General features: G+C 53.4%; 1 protein-coding gene across 1 annotated transcript in view; it reads left to right on the forward strand.

The window, feature by feature from the left end:
- The first annotated feature begins 2538 nt into the window (after positions 1 to 2538).
- Positions 2539 to 25120, forward strand: part of hdc (histidine decarboxylase) — an 80342-nt gene continuing 57760 nt past the window's right edge. Inside the window, exons 1-3 of the mRNA XM_038812947.1 lie at positions 2539 to 2905; positions 4101 to 4223; positions 17348 to 17482. Coding sequence (XP_038668875.1) covers positions 2759 to 2905; positions 4101 to 4223; positions 17348 to 17482 — 405 coding nt within the window. The 5' untranslated portion in view covers positions 2539 to 2758. The remainder of the gene's footprint in view (positions 2906 to 4100; positions 4224 to 17347; positions 17483 to 25120) is intronic.

A 25120-nucleotide genomic window follows, 5' to 3' on the forward strand; every position in this document is an offset into this window, starting at 1 on the left:
GCCTGCCACTCCCAGCAGGCTGGCCCCTCCCAGCAGGCTGCCCTCCAGCAGCTCTGTATAACAGTGTACGCTCTCCTGCACTGCTCCCATTCTGGTTCCAGCTGCAGGAGGCATAACATCCAGTGCAATAAGCCTCGATTGTTTCACCATTCTCACCTCGTGGTCATTGATGGTCCATCAGGGTGAAGGGAGACCCCGGAGCGCGGGACGTACACAGCTGGCGGCCACATTCAGTGCCCCCATGGACAAAGGGAAACCCCGGAGTGCAGGGGCACGCCCACCAGGTTAGTATGGGTGATCCCACAGGACCGGGAGGTCAGAAACCCCCCAGCAGAACTGTTACCTGGAATGTAAGGGGACTCAACGGCCTGGTGAAAGGATCCAGAGTCTTCGTCCAACTAAGAAGCCTAAAAGCCGACATAATCTATCTACAAGACACGCACCTGAGGGAGAAGGACCGACTGCTGGTAAGGAAGGGCTGGGTGGGACAGACGTACCATTCATGCTACGGGACGAGGGCGAGGGGGGGTAGCAATATTAATTAACAAAAGGACAAGGACGGGAACCAAGACCGTTATGGACCAGGGGGACGGTACATCATGGTCAGCGGTGTCCTGGAAGGGGCACCTGTCGCAGTAAATGTGTACGCTCCCAACTGCGACAACTGGGCAGCACAGTAGCATTGTGGATAGCACAATTGCTTCACAGCTCCAGGGTCCCAGGTTCGATTCCGGCTTGGGTCACTGTCTATGCGGAGCCTGCACGTTCTCCACACGTCTGCGTGGGTTTCCTCCGGGTGCTCCGGTTTCCTCCCACAGTCCAAAGATGTGCAGGTTAGGTGGATTGGCCATGCTAAATTGCCCTTAGTGTCCAAAATTGCTCTTAGTGTTGGGTGGGGTTTCTGGGTTATGGGGATAAGGTGGAGGAGTGGGCTTGGGTAGGGTGCTCTTTCCAAGAGCCGGTGCAGACTCGATGGGCCAAATGGCCTCCTTCTCTTGCTCTTTCTTTTGGTCACCCATTTGCTATCTCCCTCAGTAACCTACACCTGCGGTGTGACCAACTCGCTAAACGTGCTATCCACGACCTCCTCAGCATCGCGGATGCTCCAAAGTGAGTCCATCCGCAGCTCCAGAGCCATCAAGCGGTCTAACAAGAGCTGCAACTGAACACACTTCTTGCTAGCGCTTTTCAAGGAGACTCATCTAGAGTGGGATTGCAACTTACTTGGTAATTTGGTGCAGTGAGGTAATCAGGAAAGGTAAGTGGAAAATCTAATTCTGCTGTTTTCAGTTAAAAGTGCAGTGTGGAGCTTAGTGTCTGACTGGTTGAAGCTGCCCCACCCTAATTGCTGAGAGGCAATTATCTGTCAATCACCTGAGGCCTGTTTAGGGGCACTTGTATTCTTCTCTTTGAAGTTTAGGTATTTTTGAGTCATCGATTAGCTGAGGTCTGTATAAAAGACAGACAGAGAGCGCACTCAGTAAGCTAGCACTTTCAAGGATACACATCCTGAGTGAGACTCATCTAGAGTGGGATTGCAACTTACTTGGTAATTTGGTGCAGTGAGGTAATTCGGTGCAGAGTGTGAGGAGGTGCTTTTTAACCCTGGTAAGTGACTGGTAAGTTTTTCTTTTCATTGTCTAATTTATTTATTTTTCTTTCATTTTTTGAAATTGTAGTTGTAAGTTTACCTAAGGTTTAAGACATGGCAGGAGATCCCAGACCCGTGTCATGCTCCTCGTGTGCGATGTGGGAGCTCAGGGACACGTCCACTGTCCCTGGCTCCTTCACGTGCAAGAAGTGTGTTCAGTTGCAGCTTGTTAGACCGCTTGACGGCTCTGGAGCTGCGGATGGACTCACTTTGGAGCATCCGCGATGCTGAGGAGGTCGTGGATAGCACGTTTAGCGAGTTGTCCCACCGCCCCCAGAACCGGTTCCAATGTCCCAAAAATCTGAACCCCTCCCTCCTGCACCATCTCTCAAGCCACGTATTCATTCTGACTATTCTTGAATTTCTACTCGGACTGTCCCGTGGCACTGGTAGCAATCCTGAGATTACTACCTTTGAGGTCCTACTTTTTAACTTATCTCCTAACTCCCTAAATTCTGATTGTAGGACCCCATCCTGTTTTTTACCTATATCGTTGGTGCCTATATGCACCACGACAACTGGCTGTTCACCCTCCCCCTTCAGTATGTCCTGCAGCCGATCGGAGACATCCCTGACCCGTGCACCCGGGAGGCAACATACCATTCGGGAGTCTCGGTTTCGACCACAGAAATGCCTGTCTACTCCCCTTATGATTGAATCCCCTATGACTATAGCCCTGCCAATCTTTTTCCCGCCCTTCTGTGCAGCAGAGCCAGCCACGGTGCCATGAGCCTGGCTACTACTGCCTTCCCCTGGTGAGTCATCTCCCCCAACAGTATCCAAAATGGTATACCTGTTTTGGAGGGAGATGACCGCAGGGGACACCTGCACTGCCTTCCTGCTCTTTCTCTGCCTTTTGGTCACCCATTCCCTGTCTCCCTCACCAATCCTAATCTGCAGTGTGACCAACTCATTGAACGTGCTATCCACGTTTAAGGTAAGTTTTTCTGTCTCATGATGTACCCGGGCAGAAATGAACTGAACTTTAGGTATTCAGTGATTGTTATGTTTTTATTGTTGGCCCTCCTACCCGGGTCGTCCATTGTAACTGTGTAAATTGCAGAATGGACTCTTGCATTTCAGGGTGGGAGCTCTGAGCAGTTTTACATGTTTGAAGCGTGTTTTTGTATGTTCCTGCAGGTTGTTCACTGGCAAAGCCCTCACATGCATGCTTATTACCCCGCTCTCAGTTCATGGCCATCTCTACTTGGGGGCATGTTGGCAGACGCTATGAACTGTTTGGCATTCACTTGGGTAAGAAATGTACCATTGGACCTTTCAGACACTGGGAGATTGACATTGAGAATCTGTAGATGTTCGATGAGTTTCTAATCGTCCCAGTTAATAACGGGCTTTTTACTGGCTCTGATTGAAAGGGGAAACTGTTGGTTGACAGATTTTCTAGAACGGCACATTTTTCACAGATTCAATCTCCTCCACAGGAGGCTGGTTTAGCTCACTGGGGTAAATCGCTGGCTTTTAAAGCAGACCAAGCAGGCCAGCAGCACGGTTCGATTCCCGTACCAGCCTCCCCGGACAGGCGCCGGAATGTGGCGACTAGGGGCTTTTCACAGTAACTTCATTGAAGCCTACTCGTGACAATAAGCAATTTTCATTTCATTTTTCATTTCATTTCCTTATTGTCTTTGAACTCAGCACTTTTCTGTTCATTCTGCTAAAAACAAATATGAGCAACGTTACTGTCAAGATCTCCGAATCTCTCTCAAGTCAGTCAACCTTACCGGATAACATGAAAATCCTGATCATCAATTGTGGGATTCTGATTGGGAAAATCACTTTGTTACCGCGGACTCATAGATTCTTCCAGCCATTCGACCCATTGTCCTTATAGTAACTCTTTGAACACGTTCCCCATATCCCAGTAAGTTAGATGGTGCACTCCAGACCAGCTTGGGTGGGATACCCTCCACTTGCCCGGATGAGCGCAGCTCCAACAACACTCCAGAAGCTCGACACCATCCAGGACAAAGCAGCCCCGCTTGATTGCTCCTCCTTCCACAAACATTCACTCCCTCCACCACCGACAAACAGTGGCAGCCGTGTGTACCATCCACAAGATGCACTGCAGTAACTCACTAAGGTTCCTTAGACAGCACCTTCCAAACCCACCAGCAATAATAATAATAATAATAATTGCTTATTGTCACAAGTAGGCTTCAAATGAAGTTACTGTGAAAAGCCCCTAGTCACACATTCCGGCGCCTGTTCGGGAGGCTGGTACGGGAATTGAACCCGCGCTGCTGGCCTCGTTTTGCTACACAAGCCAGCTGTTTAGCCCACTGTGCTAAACCAGCCCCGGGAAAAAAAAGCCCCTAGTCGCCACATTCCGCCGCCTGTTTGGGGAGGCCGGTATGGGAATTGAACCCACGCTGCTCTTATAGAAAGTGTTTGACTTGTAGATAGCTGATCAACATGTTCTCCATTCCAGGCTTCAAGCCCAGCCTGTACCGAATTGGAGATGAACATGATGGATTGGTTGGCACGAATGTTGGGTCTTCCTGATTACTATTTGCACCATCACCCAGAGAGCCAAGGTGGTGGAGTTCTGCAGGTACAGAGCAACATTTACACAATCTGTTCAGGCAGCACTACTTTGGCACCCCTCTCAATGGGCTGGATTCTCCGCCGACGGAATGCTCCATTTTGCCGGCCCCCCGGGGGTTACCCGATGGCGTGAGGCTGCCCCACAATGGGAAACCCCATTGACTAGCCGGTAAAATGGAGCATCCAGCCGGTGGGGTGAAACAGAAATGTGGTGCGGCAGGGCAGAGAATCAAGCCCAATATTTCAGCTGGGGTTTGGGGGGGGGGGGGTTGCAGTGGATTAGCACTGCTGCCTCACGTCGCCAAGGTCCCGGGTTCGATCCCGGCCCCGGGTTACTGTCCGTGTGGATTTGGCACATTCTTCCTGTGTCTGCGTGGGTCTCACCCCTGTGGTGATCTCAATATGTGCATGTACACAAGGGGTTAATGTGTAATCAGTAGCACCACATGACCACTAGAGGGCCGGACCAACAGGGGTATGAAAGGCAACCACATTGGGTCTCTCTTGGGTGCACTGTGACCAGGGCAATAGCAGACTAGTTCAGATGGCTAGTGGAGTTACGCATAGTTACCATAGTTAGATCTTGTTAACCTTAGCTCTAGTATCCAAGTTAAAGTAAAGAACACATGCAATTGTTGTTATAGTTACTCAATAAACCTTTTGTTACTACTGGACGAGTTTGAGTCTTCTTCATCGAGATTCAGAAGACCTCATCACTAATCAAGGTTTGAGTAGCACATGTTACCTACCACACAGGTAACAAAACATGGTTCCAGGCGTATTGGCTTTAACAGAACTCGTTACATTAGGTTAGACAAAAAGAGAAGAAAATGCAGACGGGATATTCGACTGTGGAAGACTTTGCAGCAAATGGATCCTCGACGACTAACTATGGGAGTCATTGGACCTCTAAGGCAGCTGGAAACAACCGGTAATTTAAGTTATGACTGGAAAAGATTTGAACAAATATTCCAAATATTTATCGCAGCTAATGATTTAAGCACAGTCTCTGACGCAACAAAAATAGCACGACTACTCTCAATAGGAGGGCATGAAGTTAGAGAAATCTACAATTGCTTTAATGACTTAGAAGGTGAAGATAACACCAAATTAGAAGTAATACTCAAATAATTTGATGAACACTGTAAGAGTCAGTCTGGAGAGATGCTGGAAAGATTTAACTCTGTCATAAATTCCAGAGAAATGGAGGGCCCATCACTGATTTTATTACAAATCGCAAGTTAATACCACAAGGCTGTGATTATGCTGGTTTCAGAGACATTATGATACTGGATAAATTAATTTCTGGACTATCTGGCAAAAATTTGAGGGAAGAACTTTCACACGATAAGTATCTAACTCCAGAAACCGCGATACAAAAATGCCTTGCTTATGAACAAAAACAGAATCAATACTGTGAGTCTCTGCAAACACAGAATCAATATCTAGAAAACAAAATCGGTAAAAATGGCGCGAACACTCACCACGAGGCAGAGGCAAAATCTCACTCGATGCAACAACGCTTTTTGATTGGCAGCCATCTTGATCGAGAGCGTTCCGGCCGGCACGCACACGCGCACTTCTCAAAAAGCAGGAAAACGGCAAAATACACTCGAGAAGCCACGTGCTCAGTTGCGAAAAGAGAGCACAGTAAAGGAAACTCGAATTGCGCATGCGCAATTGATTCCTGCGCATGACGTCAGAGGACCCAGACCGCGCCCACTTAAAGGGAAATGCACGTAAATGAACAAAAAGAAATGTAAAGCTGCAAAACCCAATTTTCTTACCTCAAAAGACAGAACGATGCCCGAACGTACACCAGCAGATGAACATAACTTTCACAACACCCTGGAACAAGCCGTCTGCACCACCCAAAGTGAAGAGCACAATGACAAATCCAAAACCCAAGAAGATAATTTGTTCATTGAACATGAAGAGAACGATAACAACTCCGAAACAAAAAGAGATGATTTGTCTACCGAACAATACACACAATACTACTCAGACATGGCTGAGTTATTCGGATATGCTGATCACAGCATCAGCAACACGGTCGCAAAGCTCAACACGACTCTACTCAGGTAGATGATTCCAACACCATGATGCCATGGCAGATCATTGATACATTGGATGACAGCTATACCCAAGACAAAGTCAACACCACAATTGCCTCTACAGCGTGAACACTGCACGACTCCACAGAGAGAGCGATGACAGAATCCACAGAGAGAGCGATGACAGACTCCACAGAGAGAGCGATGACAGACGCCACAGAGAGAGCGATGACAGATTCCACAGAGAGAGCGATGACAGATTCCACAGAGAGAGCGATGACAGATTCCACAAAGAGAGCGACACAAGCCTCCATAGACAGCTCGGTGACAGACTCAAAAATGGAAGTAAGAAAACACTCCTTAGCGAACGCCATGCATGAACAAGACTATGAAGGTCTATCCACCTATTCTGCGCAACCAGCAGCAGACTATGAAAGTCTACCCAGCTCATTTAACCAACAAGAAGATACTGAATGTCTACCCACTGTATGTGAGATTAGTGATAATGTGATCACAATTCCCATACAGGATGTGCAGGATCACAGCGACACTGACAGATCTCCGCTCGTCTGTACAGAAGCACTCAACAATTAGAGGACGGCTATCCAAGAGTCCAGAGAGACCACGTCAGTTGAAATTGTGAAGATTTTTACTCCAAAAGAGGAGCACCAAGAAATCAATGATGCTTCAAGTGAACCAGAAATGACTCAAGAAGAGGAGCACCAAGAAAGCAAAGAGGAATCGAATCCACCTCAAATGACTGATGTCACCAACATTAATGCAACATCAGATCATTCTCACAATTCTCAAGAAGAAACGCTCAATGTAACAGATACCACAAAGGACATTGACACCAATAACTGTGACAACTGTGACTGTCAAATCATGCACACGGAACACTCATTGATCGCAACAAGAACAACAAAAACTGCAAGAAGCGCAGCAGAAACAACAACAGCAACAACAAAAACAACATGCACGCAACAAGAACGACAAAAGCAACAAGAAGCATCCTAGAAACAACAAGCACGACAAGAAAACAACAAGCATTACAAAAGAACGACAACAACGAAAACGATCAAGACAAAAATGACAACAATGAAACAACGCCCTGTACAACATGGTACAACGCTGCACATGAAGGACAATGCCACAGCACACTGCAAAACAATGGCAAGAGTACAAACATGCCATGGCTCCATATTTTCTCCACACAAAAAAGCAAGCCAGCTTTCAAGTAAGATTACATACAGAATCAATACCACAAACACAGGAAAAGTCCAGGCCAGACAACACAGATGTAACAGAATCGCTACCGCAAGCATAGAAAAACAAAAACACAAATCAGACAACAAAGCGATTCGACCATTCAAATACCTGATTGATGACTTCTTGGTTACTTAAACACAGGAACACTGACGACGTCCACAAAGAAATATCAACATCAACATCACCACTTCAACAACGAAGAAGAAAGCAACTCGACCGAACAAATTCATAAACTTTGGACTCACAAATTTATTGATTAAGATTGGACGCAAATATTAATTGGCTTTGTATAATCATCAAGATCATCACAACTTGCATCTACATCATTTTCTACCTATTTCACACAAGCGAAAAAACCTTAGAGACTAAATGGATTCACATTTGACGGACTAACTCATTGATTTTATGTAATGCATTTGCAAACTGCACCCAGTATGTTTGTTAAATTTTCTTTACAACATACAGAAAATATGTAACATTAAAAAAGGGGATGTAGTGATCTCTATATGTGCATGTACACAAGGGGTTAATGTGTAATCAGTAGCACCACATGATCACTAGAGGGCCGCACAAAAGGGGTAGAAAAGGCAGCCACATTGGGTCTCTTGCTCTCTGCTGGGTGCACTGTGACCAGGGCAATAGCAGAGTAGTTCAGATGGCTAGTGGAGTTACGCATAGTTACCATAGTTAGATCTTGTTAACCTTAGCACTAGTATCCAAGTTAAAGTAAAGAATTCATGCAATTGTTGTTATAGTTACTCAAAACCTTTTGTTACTACTGGACGAGTTTGAGTCTTCTTCATCGAGATTCAGAAGACCTCATCACTAACCAAGGTTTGAGTAGCACATGTTACCTACCACACAGGTAACAAAACAACCCCCAACCCAAAGATGTGCAGGGTAGGTGGATTGGCCATGCTAAATTGCCCCTTTATTGGAAAAAATAAATTGTGTTCTCTAAATTTAAAAAATATATTACTTCAGCTGGTCAGTCATAAATATCCTTTAATTTTAATAAATATAGTGTTTTCCCCAGTTCAGCAGTGACACACGTTGCTGCCGAGGCAGGAGCTGATTAGGGTCCCTTAGAAACCCTCAGGGAGCAGTGACCACAATATGATAGAATTTACCCTGCAGTTTGAGAGGGAGAAGCTGCAATCAGGTAATGGTTTTACAATTAAATAAGAGTGGAGATGCTGGAGTTGGACTGGGGTGAGCACAGTGAGAAGTCTTACACCAGGTTAAAGTCCAACAAGTTTGTTTCAAACACGAGCTTTCAGAGCACAGCTCCTTGATCAGGTGAATGGAGAGGCAGGTTCCAGAAACTATACAGTAGTCCCCCGTTATACCGCGCTCCGCAATACCGCGGTTCGCGATATACGGCGGGGGGGGGGGGCTTATGGACCCCAACTGTCAGCTTCCCTCTCGGATCAAAGTGAGCCGTCCGCTGAAATTGACACTGCCGGCTGATTGGAGGGAGATTCATGAGAGAGGAGCAGCGTTCCTGGTAAGTTTCTGTGGGTTTCCTAATATGAACTAAGGGAACTAGGTGGTGGGTTATGCAGATTCTATTCATATAGTTTCAAGGACCAGGAGAAATTGATGCTGTCAGTTTATTATAGCAATCAAACCTTCAGCCACTGCTGCATTTTGGCTCTGCAATTTTTTTTTGGACCGGAAGCATTGGATAAACCTTCGATCAGAGTTCTGATAAGAACTTACTGCAGAATTATTACATTATGCTACCATAAGTTAAATATAAGTTAAAGTAAGAAGTAGCACTTCTAAATTTATTTAACAATCTATGCATGTGCTTCCCATTGTGAGTCTACGGGGGTCTGATCTCTCCCCCCGCCCCCGCAGACTCACAATGGTAGCATAATGTAATAATTCTGCAGTCAACTAAAGTAAGTTCTTGGGCGAAATTCTCCGCAGACCGACGTGACGCCCATTTCCGGCGCCAGAAGTGGTGCGGATGACTCCGGCGTCGGGGCCTTCTTTTAAGCCGGTAATCTCCGTTCCCGACAGGGCCAGCAACGGACTGACGCGATACACGTCAGTTTCACCCGCTGCGGAAGTGGCGCGTTGAGAAGAGGGGGGGACCCGGCGTTGAGGGGGGGGGACCCGGCGTTGAGAGGGGGGGGGACCCGGCGTTGAGAGGAGGGGGGGGACCCGCGTTGAGAGGAGGGGGGGGGACCCGGCGTTGAGGAGGGGGGGGACCCGGCGTTGAGAGGGGGGGGGACCCGGCGTTGAGAGGAGGGGGGGGGACCCGGCGTTGAGAGGAGGGGGGGGACCCGGCGTTGAGAGGGGGGGGGGGACCCGCCGTTGAGAGGAGAGGGGGGACCCGGCATTGAGAGGGGGGGGGACCCGGCATTGAGAGAGGAGAGGGGGGGGGACCGGCGTTGAGAGGAGGGGGGGGACCGGCGTTGAGAGGAGGGGGGGGACCGGCGTTGAGAGGGGGGGGGACCCGCGTTGAGAGGAGGGGGGGGAACCCGGCGTTGAGAGGAGGGGGGGACCCGGCGTTGAGAGGGGGGGGACCCGGCGTTGAGAGGAGGGGGGGGGACCCGGCGTTGAGAGGAGGGGGGGGACCCGGCGTTGAGAGGAGGGGGGGGGACCCGGCGTTGAGAGGGGGGGGGGGGGGACCCGCCGTTGAGGAGAGGGGGGACCCGGCATTGAGAGGGGGGGGGACCCGGCGTTGAGAGGAGAGGGGGGGGTACCGGCGTTGAGAGGAGGGGGGGGACCGGCGTTGAGAGGAGGGGGGGGGGACCGGCGTTGAGAGGAGGGGGGGACCCGGCGTTGAGAGGATGGGGGGGGGACCCGGCGTTGAGAGGAGGGGGGGACCCGGCGTTGAGAGGGGGGGGGACCCTGAGTTGAGAGGGGGGGGGGGAGGGGGGGGGGGGGACCCGGCATTGAGAGGGGGGGGGACCGCGTTGAGGGGGGACCCGGCGTTGAGAGGAGGGGGGGGGGGGGGTTTGCAGCGCGTTGAGGAGAGGTTGCGGCGTTGAGGGGGGGGTTGCGGCGATGAGGGGGGTTGCGGCGATGAGAAGGGGTTGCGGCGATGAGAGGGGTAGGGTGGTGAGGGGTGTTGGGGTAGGGGCAGCGGCAGAGAGGAGGGGCGACGGTGCATTTGCCCGGGCATCCCTCGCGCCCCCATCCCCGCTGCCCCCTCTCTGCACGCCGCTGACCCCTACCCCAAACCCCCACCCCAAACCACCCCTACCCCCTCCACCCCTACCCCCTCACCACCCCTACCCCCCTCACCACCCCTACCCCCCCCCACCCCTACCCCCCCCTCCACCACCCCTACCCCTCTCCCCACCACCCCTACCCCCCTCCCCACACCTCTATCCCCTCCCCACCACCTACCCCCCTCACCACCCCTACCCCCTCACCACCCCTACCCCCCTCCCCACCCACCCCCCCCCCACCACCCCTACCCCCCTCCACCACCACCTCTACCCCCCCCACCACCCTACCCCTCTCCCCAACACCCCTACCCCCCTCCAACACCCCTACCCCCCTCCCCACCACTGCTACCCCCCTCCCCACCACTGCTACCCCCCTCCCCACCACTGCTACCCTCCTCCCCACCACTGCTACCCCCCTCCCCATCACCGCTACCCCCCTCCCCACCACCGCTACCCCCCCCCTTCCCCACCACCCCCTACCCCCCTCACCACCCCCTACCCCCCTCCCCCCTCTCTGCACGCCGCCTGACCCCTACCCCAAACCACCCCCTACCCCCTCAACCACCCCTACCCCCTCATCACCCTACCCCCCTCCCCCCCCACCCCCTACCCCCCTCCCACCCACCCCTACCCCCCCTCCCCCCCACCTCTACCCCCCTCCCCACCCACCCCCTACCCATCTCCCCACTACCCCTACCCCCTCTCCCCACCACCCCTACCCTCTCCCCACCACCGCTACCCCTCCTCCCCACCACCCCTACCACCCTCCCCACCACCCCTAACCCCCCCCTCCCCACCACCCCTACCCCCCTCCCCACCACCCCTACCCCCCTCCAACGCCGCACCCCCCCCTCAACGCCGCAACCCCCCTCACCACCCCCCCCCCTTCCAACGCCGCTACCCCTCTCCAACACCCCTACCCCCTCACCACCCCTCACCACCCCTACCCCCTCACCACCCCTCACCACCCCTACCCCCTCACCACCCCTACCTCCCTCCAACGCCCCTACCCCCCCCTCACCACCCCTACCCCCCTCACCACCACCCCTACCCCACTCCAACGCCGCCCCACCATCTCTCTCAATGCCGGTACCTCCCCCATCTCTCTCAATGCCGGTACCCCCCCTCTCTCAATGACGCAACCCCCCCTCTCATCGCCGCAACCCCCCCCTCAACGCTGCAACCCCCCCCCCCAAACGCCGGGACACTCTCTCTCCCCCCCTCCCCCCCAAAACGCTGGGACACTCTCTCTCTCCCCCCCCCACCCCCCCAAACACCCCCCACACAAACGCCGGGACTCTCTCCTCCTCCTCCCCCCCCCCCCCACTCTCGCCCCAGGTCACTGAACGGCATCAACCATCATCAATGGTTGACGCTGTTTTAAAGCTACTGCGTTTTTCGCCGATGTGACCCGTGGCCACATCGGCGGGACTTCGGCCCATCCGGGCCGGAGATTTGTTGAAAGTAAAAAATCAATGACATCCCGCCAGCGAGAGCTGTTTTCAGAGGCTGCCGGCGGGATTTGCACAACGCCGGTTTTTGGACGCTCGGAGAATTAAAAACCCGGCGGGAGCGGGAATAACGCCGCCGCCGGCCGATTCTCCGACCCTGCGTGGGGTTGGAGAATTTCGCCCCTTATCAGAACTCTGATCGAAGGTTTTATCCAATGCTTCTGGTCCAAAAAAAAAGTTGCAGAGCCAAAAAACCCCCATCGTGGATATCCGCGCCTCAGATGCAACGCGGGTGGCTGTCTTGGACCCCAACACCCGCGTTATAACGGGGGACTACTGTATGTAGACAAAGTCAATGAGGCAAGATGACGCTTTGAATGCGAGTCTTTGCAGGTAATTAAGTCTTTACAGGTCCAGACGGAGTGACTGGAGAGAGGGATAATCACAGGTTAAAGAGGTGTGAATTGTCTCAAGCCAGGACAGTTGGTAGGATTTCACAAGCCCAGGCCAGATGGTGGGGGGGTGAATGTAATGCGACATGAATCCCAGGTCCCGGTTGTATCTGTCCATGACAATATCGGTAGAAGTGACCACCGCACAGTCCTTGTGGATACAAAGCCCCATCTTCACATTGAGGATACCCTCCATCGTGTTGTGCTAAATGGGAGAGTCTTCAAACAGATCTAGCAACTCAAGACTGGGTATCCATAAGGCGCTGTGGGCCATCAGCAGCAGCAGAATTGTATTCAACCACAATCTGTAACCTCACGGTCCAGCATATCCCCCAATCTAACATTACCACCAAGCCAGGGGATCAACCCTGATTCAATGAAGAGAGCAGGAGAGCATGCCAGGAGTGACACCAGGCGGACTGAAAGCTGAGGTGTCAGCCTGGTGAAGCTACAACTACTCGTGAGCCAAACAGCAGAAGCAGCAAGTAACAGACAGAGCTAAGTGATTCCACAACAAACACATCAGATCTAAGCCCTGCAGTCCTGCCACGTCCAGCCGAGAATGGTGGTGAACAATTGAACAACTCACTGGAGGAGGCTCCACAAATACCCCCATCCTCAATGATGGAGGAGCCCAGCACATCTGTGCAAAAGACAAGATTGAGGCATTCGCAACAATCTTCAGCCAGAAGTGCCGAGTGGATGATCCATCTCGGTCTCCTCCGGAGGTCCCCAGCATCACAGATGTCAGCCTTCAGCTGATTCGATTCACTCCATGTGATATCAAGAAACGGCTGAAGGCCCTGGATACTGCGAAGGCGATGGGCCCTGACAATATCCCAGCAATAGTACTGAACACTGTGCTCCAGAACTTGCTGCACCCCTAGCCAAGCTGTTCCAGTACAGCTACAACACTGGCATCTACCCGGCAATGTGGAAAATTGCCCAGGTGTGTCCTGTACACAAGGAACAGGACAAATCCAACCCAGCCAATTACCACCCTATCAGTCTACTCTCCATCATCAGCAAAGTGATGGAAGGAGTCATCAACAGAGCTATCAAGCGGCACTTACTCAGCAGTAATAATAATCTTTGTCACAAGAAGGCTTACATTAACACTGCAATGAAGTTACTCTGAAAATCCCCTAATCCATAAGACATAGGAGCAGAATTAGGCCACTTGGCCCATCGAGTCTGCTCCGCCATTCAATCATGGCTGATATTTTTCTCATCCCCATTCTCCTGCCTCTTCCCCATAACCCCTGATCCTCTTATTAATCAAGAACCTATCTATCTCTGTCTTAAAGACACTCAGTGATTTGGCCTCCACAGCCTTCTGCGATACAGAGTTCCACAGATTCACCCACCCTCTGGCTGAAGAAATTCCTCCTCATCTCTGTTTTAAAGGATCGTCCCTTTAGTCTGAGATTGTGTCCTCTGCTTCTAGTTTTTCCTACAAGTGGAAACATCCTCTCCACGTCCACTCTATCCAGGCCTCGCAGTATCCTGTAAGTTTCAATAATACCCCCCCCCCCAATCTTTCTAAACTCCAATGAGTACAGACCCAGAGTCCTCAACCGTTCCTCCTACGACAAACTCTTCATTCCAGGGATCATTCTTGTGAACCTCCTCTAGACCCTTTCCAAGGCCAGCACATCCTTCCTTAGATACGGGGCTCAAAACTGCTCACAATACTCCAAATGGACCAGAGCCTTATACAGCCTCAGAAGTACATCCCTGGTCTTGTATTCTAGCCCTCTTGACATGAATGCAAACATTGCATTTGCCTTCTCAACTGCTGACTGAACCTGCACATTAACCTTAAGAGAATCGTCAACAAGAACTCCCAAGTCCCTTTGTGCTTCTGATTTCCTAAGTATCTCCCCATTTAGAAAATAGTCTATGCCTCCATTTCTCCTTCCAAAGTGCACAACCTCACACTTTTCCACATAGTATTCCATTTGCCATTTCATTGCCCACTCCCCTAGCCTGTCCAAGTCCTTCTGCAGCCCGCCTGCTTCCTCAATACTACCTGTCCCTCTACAGATCTTTGTATCATCTGCAAACTTAGCAACAGTGCCTTCAGTTCCTTCTTCCAGATCATTAATGTATATTGTGAAAAGTTGTGGTCCCAGCACAGACCCCTGAGGGTCACCACTAGTCACCGGCTGCCATCCTGAAAAAGACCCCTTTATCCCCACTCTCTGCCTTCTGCCAATTGCCACTTTCCGGTGCCTGTTCGGGTACACTGAGAGAGAATTCAGAATGTCCAATTCACCTAAGGAGCACGTCATTCGGGACTTGTGGGAGGAAACGGGATTACCCGGAGGAAACCCACGCAGACACGGGGAGAACGTGCAGACTCCACACAGACAGTGACTGAAGCCGGGAATCGAATCTGGGACACTGGCGCTGTGAAGCAACAGTGCTAACCAATAATCTGCTCACGGACACTCAGTTTGGGTTCTGCCAGGGTCATGCTTCTCCTGGGCTGACAAATGGCAAGTTACATTCACTCAACACACATCCCATAAATGAATTAAAACAAAATTGGGTTCGGGTTGTTGTAAGTTTATTAGGGTTAAGGATATTGGATTAAGGATGGTTATAGTTAGTGTTAGGGGTATTGGGTTAAGGATGGTTAAGGTTCAGGTTAGAGTTAGGGTTAGGGTTCAGGTTAGGATTAGGGGTATTAGGTTAAGGATGATTAGGGTTAGGGTTCAGGTTAGGCTTAGGGGTATTGAGTTAGGAGGCTTAGTGTTAGGGGTATTGGGTTAAGGATGGTTAGTGTTAGTGTTAGGGGTATTGGGTTAGGAGGCTTAGTGTTAGGGGTATTGGGTTAAGGATCGTTAGTGTTAGTGTTAGGGGTATTGGGTTAAGGATGGTTAGTGTTAGTGTTAGGGGTATTGGGTTAAGGATGGTTAGTGTTAGGGGTATTGGGTTAAGGATCGTTAGTGTTAGTGTTGGGGTATTGGGTTAAGGCTGGTTAGTGTTAGGGGTATTGGGTTAAGGCTGATTAGTGTTAGGGGTATTGGGTTAAGGATGGTTAGTGTTAGTGTTAGGGGTATTGGGTTAAGGATGGTTAGTGTTAGTGTTAGGGGTATTGGGTTAAGGATGGTTAGTGTTAGGGGTATTGGGTTAAGGATCGTTAGTGTTAGTGTTAGGGGTATTGGGTTAAGGCTGGTTAGTGTTAGGGGTATTGGGTTAAGGATGATTAGTGTTAGGGGTATTGGGTTAAGGCTGATTAGTGTTAGGGGTATTGGGTTAAGAATCGTTAGTGTTAGTGTTAGGGGTATTGGGTTAAGGATCGTTAGTGTTAGTGTTAGGGGTATTGGGTTAAGGCTGGTTAGTGTTCGGGGTATTGGGTTAAGGATCGTTAGTGTTAGGGGTATTGGGTTAAGAATCGTTAGTGTTAGTGTTAGGAGTATTGGGTTAAGGATCGTTAGTGTTAGTGTTAGGAGTATTGGGTTAGGAGGGTTCAGGTTAGGGCTCGGGTTAGGGTTACTGTATTGGATTAAGGATGGTTAGGGTTATTGTTCAGGGTATTGGGTTGGGGTGTTGGGTTAATGATGGTTAGGGTTAGTGGTATTGAGTTAAGGCTGGTTAGGGTTAGGGATATTGGGCTCAGGCTATTGAGTTAATGATGGTTAGGGTTAGGGTTAAGGATGGTTAGTGCTAGGGTTAGGGGTATTGGGTTAAGGATGGTTAGGATTAGGGTGAGGGTTTGGGGTATTGGGTTAAGGATGGTTAGGGTTAGGGTTAGTATTAGGGTTAGGGTATTGGGTTAGGGTTAGGGTGAGGGTTTGGGGTATTGGGTTAAGGATGGTTAGGGTTAGGGTATTGGGTTAGGGTTAGGGTATTGGGTTAGGGTATTGGGTTAAGGATGGTTAGGATTAGGGTGAGGGTTTGGGGTATTGGGTTAAGGATGGTTAGGGTTAGGGTATTGGGTTAGGGTTAGGGTGAGGGTTTGGGGTATTGGGTTAAGGATGGTTAGGGTTAGGGTATTGGGTTAGTGTTAGGGTTAGGGTTAGGGTATAGGGTGAGGGTTTGGGGTATTGGGTTAAGGATGGTTAGGGTTAGGGTATTGGGTTAGGGTTAGGGTATTGGGTTAGGGTTAGGGTTAGGGTGAGGGTTTGGGGTATTGGGTTAGGGTTAGGGTTAGGGTTAGGGTGAGTGTTTGGGGTATTGGGTCAAGGATGGTTAGGGTTAGGGTATTGGGTTAGGGCTAGGGTTAGGGTTAGGGTATTAGGGTTAGGGTTAGGGTTAGGGTATTGGGTTAGTGTTAGGGTTAGGGTTAGGGTATTGGGTTAGGAGGGGAATCATGTCCAGCCTCAATCCGAGACCTGCCACCTGTTGGATCTCAGCGTCCTGTGTCCACGCCCATCACTGGCAGCACAGCCTCTTTGGCAGCTGATCGATGGACTGCAACTAAACAATCGTGAGGAAGGAATTTGCTCCATTTTACACAGAGGTGCTATACATGCACACTCTCTGGAAAGATTCTCTGCAAAATCTGGTCCATTTCAATAATGATCCCAAATTGTTTGTAATTGGATCAGTGATAATTTTGATTTGCTATAAAGAGCAATATGTCAGAACTGACAGAAAGCAAATTAGTTCCCTGAAATTCATCGCTCTCTGAAACCTAATTATTGGAATCCAGTTATAAATATCCATTTAGAGGGAATATTTTGACCTGGATATTGTAATGTTGCAGAGTACAGTCAGTGAATCTACATTAATCGCCTTGTTAACGGCAAGAAAATCCAAGATCTTGGAGATGAAATCGACTGATTGCAAACTGGACGATTCTGTCATCAACTCTCGACTTGTTGCTTACGCTTCTGACCAGGTGAGGGGGAGGGGGCGATGGGGGGGGGGGGGGAACGGCAGAAGGCCCTTTGACCAGGTGAGGGGGGCAGAGGTCGTGTTGGATCTGCCCAGGTGAGGCCGCCTCGTCGCTGCAATACTGTCCTCCAGTAGGTGGAGCAGTTGCTCCATCAGTTCCTGTGGCGGCTGCAGTATTTCCAGTTCAAACCCCAGCGTGGGACTGGCAGGTTGGGCTCGGGACTAGCAAGTTGGGCCGGGTCTGGCAGGTTGGGCTCGGGACTGGCAGGGTGGGACTGGCAGGTTGGGCTCGAGACTGGCAGGGTGGGACTGGCAGGTTGGGCTCGGGACTGGCAGGGTGGGACTGGCAGGTTGGGCTCGAGACTGGCAGGGTGGGACTGGCAGGTTGGGCTCGGGACTGGCAGGGTGGGACTGGCAGGTTGGGCTCGGGACTGGCAGGTTGGGCTCGGGACTGGCAGGTTGGGCCGGGTCTGGCAGGTTGGGCTCGGGACTGGCAGGTTGGGCTCGGGACTAGCAGGTTGGGCTCGGGACTGGCAGGTTGGGCTCGGGACTAGCAGGTTGGGCTCGGGACTAGCAGGTTGGGCCGGGTCTGGCAGGTTGGGCTCGGGACTGGCAGGGTGGGACTGGCAGGTTGGGCTCGGGACTGGCAGGGTGGGACTGGCAGGTTGGGCTCGGGACTGGCAGGGTGGGACTGGCAGGTTGGGCTCGGGACTGGCAGGGTGGGACTGGCAGGTTGGGCAGTGTCTGCTGTCACCCTCCTGTCGGAATGTGGCGACTAGGGGCTTTTCACAGTAACTTCATTTGAAGCCTACTCGTGACAATAAGTGATTTTCATTTTCATTTCATTTCATCAGCAGATGTAAAGACAGAGTAAACCCAGACTAATCAGAGACTCACTTCTGTGAAGTTTTGTTACTTCCTGCCCAGTATCTGCGTTTCACCCGCTCCCCGCTCCCCGCTGGCCTCCCTGCTCCCCGCTCGCCTCCCCGCTCCCCGCTCGCCTCCCCGCTCCCCGCTCGCCTCCCTGCTCCCCGCTCCCCTCCCTGCTCCCCGCTCCCCGCTCCCCGCTCGCCTCCCTGCTCCCCGCTCCCCTCCCTGCTCCCCGCTCCCCGCTCCCCTCCCCGCTCCCCGCTCGCCTCCCTGCTCCCCGCTCGCCTCCCCGCTCCCCGCTGGCCTCCCTGCTCCCCGCTGGCCTCCCTGCTCCCCGCTCCCCTCCCTGCTCCCCGCTCCCGCTCCCCTCCCCGCTCCCCGCTCGCCTCCCCGCTCCCCGCTCCCCGCTCGCCTCCCTGCTCCCCGCTCGCCTCCCCGCTCCCCGCTCCCCGCTGGCCTCCCTGCTCCCCGCTGGCCTCCCTGCTCCCCGCTCCCCTCCCCGCTCCCCTCCCCGCTCCCCGCTGGCCTCCCTGCTCCCCGCTGGCCTCCCTGCTCCCCGCTCGCCTCCCTGCTCCCCGCTCGCCTCCCTGCTCCCCGCTCGCCTCCCTGCTCCCTGCTCCCTGCTCCCCGCTCCCGCTCCCCGCTCGCCTCCCTGCTCCCCGCTCGCCTCCCTGCTCCCTGCTCCCCGCTCCCTGCTCCCCGCTCGCCTCCCTGCTCCCCGCTCGCCTCCCTGCTCCCCGCTCGCCTCCCTGCTCCCTGCTCCCCGCTCCCTGCTCCCCGCTCCCCGCTCCCCGCTCCCCGCTCCCCGCTCGCCTCCCTGCTCCCTGCTCCCCGCTCCCTGCTCCCCGCTCCCCGCTCCCCGCTCCCCGCTCCCCGCTCGCCTCCCCGCTCCCTGCTCCCCGCTCCCCGCTCCCCGCTCCCCGCTCCCCGCTCGCCTCCCTGCTCCCTGCTCCCCGCTCCCTGCTCCCCGCTCCCCGCTCGCCTCCCTGCTCCCCGCTCCCCGTTCCCCGCTCGCCTCCCTGCTCCCCGCTCCCCGCTCCCCGCTCGCCTCCCCGCTCCCCGCTCGCCTCCCAGCTCCCCGCTGGCCTCCCCGCTCCCCGCTCCCCGCTGGCCTCCCCGCTCCCCGCTCGCCTCCCCGCTCCCCGCTCCCCGCTGGCCTCCCTGCTCCCCGCTCCCCGCTCCCCGCTCCCCTCCCTGCTCCCCGCTCGCCTCCCTGCTCCCCGCTCGCCTCCCTGCTCCCTGCTCCCCGCTCCCCGCTCCCCGCTCCCCGCTCGCCTCCCCTGCTCCCCGCTCCCCGTTCCCCGCTCCCCGCTCCCTGCTCCCCGCTCCCCGCTCCCCGCTCGCCTCCCTGCTCCCCGCTCCCCGCTCCCCGCTCCCCGTTCCCCGCTCCCCGCTCCCTGCTCCCCGCTCGCCTCCCCGTTCCCCGCTCGCCTCCCTGCTCCCCGCTCGCCTCCCTGCTCCCCGCTCCCCGTTCCCCGCTCGCCTCCCCGCTCCCCCGCTCGCCTCCCTGCTCCCCGCTTGCCTCCCCGCTCCCCGCTCGCCTCCCTGCTCCCCGCTCCCCGCTCCCCGCTCGCCTCCCTGCTCCCCGCTCGCCTCCCCGCTCCCCGCTCGCCTCCCCGCTCCCCTCCCTGCTCCCCGCTCGCCTCCCCGCTCCCCGCTCGCCTCCCCGCTCCCCTCCCTGCTCCCCGCTCGCCTCCCCGCTCCCCGCTCCCCTCCCCGCTCCCCTCCCTGCTCCCGCTCGCCTCCCCGCTCCCCTCCCTGCTCCCCGCTCGCCTCCCTGCTCCCCGCTCGCCTCCCTGCTCCCCGCTCACCTCCCTGCTCCCCGCTCGCCTCCCTGCTCCCCGCTCGCCTCCCTGCTCCCCGCTCGCCTCCCTGCTCCCCGCTCGCCTCCCCGCTCCCCACTCCCCGCTCCCCGCTCGCCTCCCTGCTCCCCGCTCGCCTCCCTGCTCCCCGCTCGCCTCCCTGCTCCCCGCTCCCCGTTCCCCGCTCGCCTCCCCGTTCCCCGCTCGCCTCCCTGCTCCCGCTCGCCTCCCCGCTCCCCCGCTCGCCTCCCTGCTCCCCGCTCGCCTCCCCGCTCCCCGCTCGCCTCCCCGCTCCCCTCCCTGCTCCCCGCTCGCCTCCCCGCTCCCCGCTCCCCTCCCCGCTCCCCTCCCTGCTCCCCGCTCGCCTCCCGCTCCCCTCCCTGCTCCCCGCTCACCTCCCCGCTCCCCTCCCTGCTCCCCGCTCGCCTCCCTGCTCCCCGCTCGCCTCCCTGCTCCCCTCCCTGCTCCCCGCTCACCTCCCTGCTCCCCGCTCGCCTCCCCGCTCCCCTCCCTGCTCCCCGCTCGCCTCCCTGCTCCCCGCTCGCCTCCCTGCTCCCCGCTCGCCTCCCTGCTCCCCGCTCGCCTCCCCGCTCCCCGCTCGCCTCCCCGCTCCCCTCCCTGCTCCCCGCTCGCCTCCCCGCTCCCCGCTCCCCTCCCCGCTCCCCTCCCTGCTCCCCGCTCGCCTCCCCGCTCCCCTCCCTGCTCCCCGCTCACCTCCCCGCTCCCCTCCCTGCTCCCCGCTCGCCTCCCTGCTCCCCGCTCGCCTCCCTGCTCCCCGCTCGCCTCCCTGCTCCCCGCTCACCTCCCTGCTCCCCGCTCGCCTCCCTGCTCCCCGCTCCCCGCTCGCCTCCCTGCTCCCCGCTCGCCTCCCTGCTCCCCGCTCGCCTCCCTGCTCCCCGCTCGCCTCCCTGCTCCCCGCTCGCCTCCCTGCTCCCCGCTCACCTCCCTGCTCCCCGCTCGCCTCCCTGCTCCCCGCTCGCCTCCCTGCTCCCCGCTCGCCTCCCTGCTCCCCGCTCCCCGCTTGCCTCCCTGCTCCCCGCTCCCCTCCCTGCTCCCCGCTCGCCTCCCCGCTCCCCTCCCTGCTCCCCGCTCCCCGCTTGCCTCCCTGCTCTCCGCTCCACGCTCCCCGCTTGCCTCCCTGCTCCCCACTCGCCTCCCTGCTCCCCGCTCGCTATTGATATTAAGCTAACCGGTCTGTAATTCCCTGTTTTCTCCCTCCCTCCTTTTTAAAATATCGGGGTTACATTTGCCACCCACCAATCTGCCGTCATTGTTCCAGAATCTACAGAATTTTGGAAAATAACAACCAACGCATCAACTATTTCCATGGCTTCTCCTTTACCATCCTGAGGTGAAGATTATCGGGCCCTGGCGATTTAACGACTTTCAGTCACATTAACTTCTCCAACACTTTTTATGAATACTAATTTCCTTCAGTTCCTCTTTCTCACTAGAGTGTTAGTTCCCCAGCAGTTCTGGGAAGTTAATTGCATCTTCCTCAGTGGAGACAGTTGTTTAATTGCTGCGCCATGTTATTATTCTCTATTATAAATTCTCCTCTTTTAGACTGTAAGGGACCTACATTTGTCTTCACTAATCTTTTACTACACTCACAGAAGCTTTTACAGTCCACTTTTATGTTACCTGCAAGTTTACTCTCACCCTCCTCTTTTCCTCTTCATCTCTTTATCCTCCTTTGCTGAATACTGAACTTCTCCTAATCCTCAGGCTTGCTACTTTGGAGGACTCCTCTTTGGATCTAAAAGTATCCTTAATTTCTTTTGTACCACTTTTGTGTTTTTGCACCAGAAAGGATTTATTATTTTGTGGTTCATGGGTCATGGGCGTCGCAGGCTGTGCCAGCATTTATTGCCCATTCTCTTTGCCCTTGAGTGGACAGTTAAGAGTTGACCTCATTACTGTGGGTTTGGAGTCACGTGTAGGCCAGACCGGGTAAGGACGGCAGATTTCCTTCCCTAAAGGACATTAGTGAAGCAGATGGGAATTTACGATAATCGACAATGGTTTCTTAGTCATTATTAGACTTTTAATTCCCGATATTTTATTGAGTTTAAATCCCAGTACCTGCTGTGGTGGGATTGGAACCCGGGTCCCCAGATCATTACCTCAGTCTCTGGATTACTAGTCCAGCGACAATACCATTCTGCCTCTACGTCCCCCAAACGTGTACTTCTACATTCATTCATTAAATATTAGCCATTGCCCATCCTCAGTCATGCCTTTTAATGAAGTTCCCCAATCTATCTGAGCAAATTCACACTTCATACCCTCATAGTTTTCTTTGTTTAGACTGAGGACGATAGTTTCAGGTTAGACTTCTTCACTTTCCAAGAATTTTATCATGTTATGCTCTCTGTTCCCTTAAGGAACCCACAGAATAAGATTGATTATACAATCATAGAACTTACAGTGCAGAAAGATGCCATTCGGCCCATCGGGTCTGCACCGGCTCTTGGAAAGAGCACCCCACTTAACCCCACACCTCCACCCTATCCCCGTAACCCTATAACCCCATCTAACCTAAGGGCAATTTGGCATGGCCAATCCACCTATCCATCTAACCTGCTCATCTTTGGAACCCATTTTCATTGCAGAATACCAAATCTAGGACAGCATGTTCACTAACTGGTTCCTCAACTGTCTAAAAAAACCATGCCCTACACACTCCATGGATTCTCCCGCCACAATATCGTTGTCAATCTGAATTGCCCGATCTATATGTAAATTAAAGTCACCATGATTACTGTCGCATCCTTGTTATATGCATCTCAAATTTGCTGTTTGATGCCGTCCTTACCTTAGCATCACTGTTTTGTACGATGGTCTTTATAACGAGAGGATTGAATTGCAGACACGGGGAGAACGTGCAGACTCCGCACAGACAGTGACCCAGCGGGGAATCAAACCTGGGACCGTGGTGCAGTGAAGCCACAGTGCTAACCACTGTGCGGCCACACCTGGAACGCGGTGGACAGTTTTGAAGGGAAGATATACTTGCCACAGAGAGAGTTCACTAAATTAATTATTGGAATGGAAGGAATGTCCTCCAAAGATTAAATAGACTGGGCTGGACAGTCTCAGAATAAAGGGCCATTTAGGACTCAGATGTGAAGGAATTTCTTCATTCAGAGGATGGTGAATCTTTCGAATTCTCTGTCCCAGCGGGCTGTGGAGGCGGAGTCATTGAGCATGTTCAAGACTGAGATAGGCAAGGGGGGAACGGAGAATTCACTCCATAATCCTGTTGGATAGTGGAATAGACATAAAGAGCTGAATGGGCCACCCCTGCTCATGTTTGTTAGAACATAGAACAGTACAGCACAGAACAGGCCCTTCGGCCCTCGATGTTGTGCCGAGCTTTGTCTGAAACCAAGATCAAGCTATCCCACTCCCTGTCATTCTGGTGTGCTCCACGTGCCTACCCAATAACCGCTTGAAAGTTCCTAAAGTGTCCGACTCCACTATCACAGCAGGCAGTCCATTCCACACCCTAACCACTCTCTGAGTAAAGAACCGACCTCGGACATCCCTCCTATATCTCCTATCCTGAATCTTATAGTTATGTCCCCTTCTAACAGCTACATCCACCCGAGGAAATAGTCTCTGAACGTCCACTCTATCTATCCCCCTCATCATCTTATAAACCTCTATTAAGTCGCCTCTCATTCTCCTCCGCTCCAAAGAGAAAAGCCCTCGCTCCCTCGACCTTTCCTCATAAGACCTATCCTGCAAACCAAGCAGCATCCTGGTAAGTCTCGTTTGCACCCTTTCCAATGCTTCCATATCCTTCCTATAGTGAGGTGACCAGAACTGCACACAATACTCCAAATGTGGTCTCACCAGGGTCATGTATAGTTGCAGCATAACTTCGCAGCTCTTAAACTCAAGCCCCCTGTTAATAAACGCTAACACACTATAGGCCTTCTTCACGGCTCTATCCACTTGAGTGGCAACCTTCAGAGATCTGTGTTCATGAACCCCAAGATCTCTCTGTTCCTCCACATTCCTCAGAACCCTGCCGTTGACCCTGTAAACCGCATTCAAATTATTTCTACCAAAATGAATCACCTCGCACTTATCAGGGTTAAACTCCATCTGCCATTTTTCGGCCCAGCTCTGCATCCTATCAATGTCTCTTGATAGCCTACAACAGCCCTCCACCTCATCCACTACTCCACCAATCTTGGTGTCATCAGCAAATTTACTGACCCACCCTTCAGCCCCCTCCTCCAAGTCATTGATAAAAATCACAAATAGCAGAGGACCCAGCACTGATCCCTGTGGTACACCGCTGGTAACTGGTCTCCAGTCTGAAACATTTCCATCCACCACCACCCTCTGTCTTCTATGTGATAGCCAGTTACTTATCCAATTGGCCAAATTTCCCTCTATCCCACACCTCCTTACTTTCTTCATAAGCCGACCATGGGGAACCTTATCAAATGCCTTACTAAAATCCATGTATACGACATTAACTGTTCAGTCAGATTTGTGAGGCAAGACTTACCCTTCACGAATCCGTGTTGACAATCCCGGATTAAGCTGCATCTTTCCAAATGGTCATAAATCCTATCCTTCAGGACCTTTTCCACTAACTTACCGACCACCGAAATAAGACTAACTGGCCTATAATTACCAGGGTCATTCCTATTCCCTTTCTTGAACAGAGGAACAACATTCGCCACTCTCCAGTCCTCTGGCACTATCCCCATGGACAGTGAGGACCCAAAGATCAAAGCCAAAGGCTCTGCAATCTCATCCCTTGCCTCCCAAAGAATCCTTGGATATATCCCATTTGGCCCAGGGGACTTGTCGACCCTCAAGTTTTTCAAAATTGGTAATACATCCTTCCTCAGAACATCCACCTCCTCCAGCCTACCCGCCTGTATCACACTCGCATCCTCAAAAACATGGCCCCTCTCCTTGGTGAACACTGAAGAAAAGTATTC

Source organism: Scyliorhinus canicula, chromosome 12 (assembly GCF_902713615.1).
Source record: "Scyliorhinus canicula chromosome 12, sScyCan1.1, whole genome shotgun sequence".
NCBI lineage: Eukaryota > Metazoa > Chordata > Chondrichthyes > Carcharhiniformes > Scyliorhinidae > Scyliorhinus > Scyliorhinus canicula.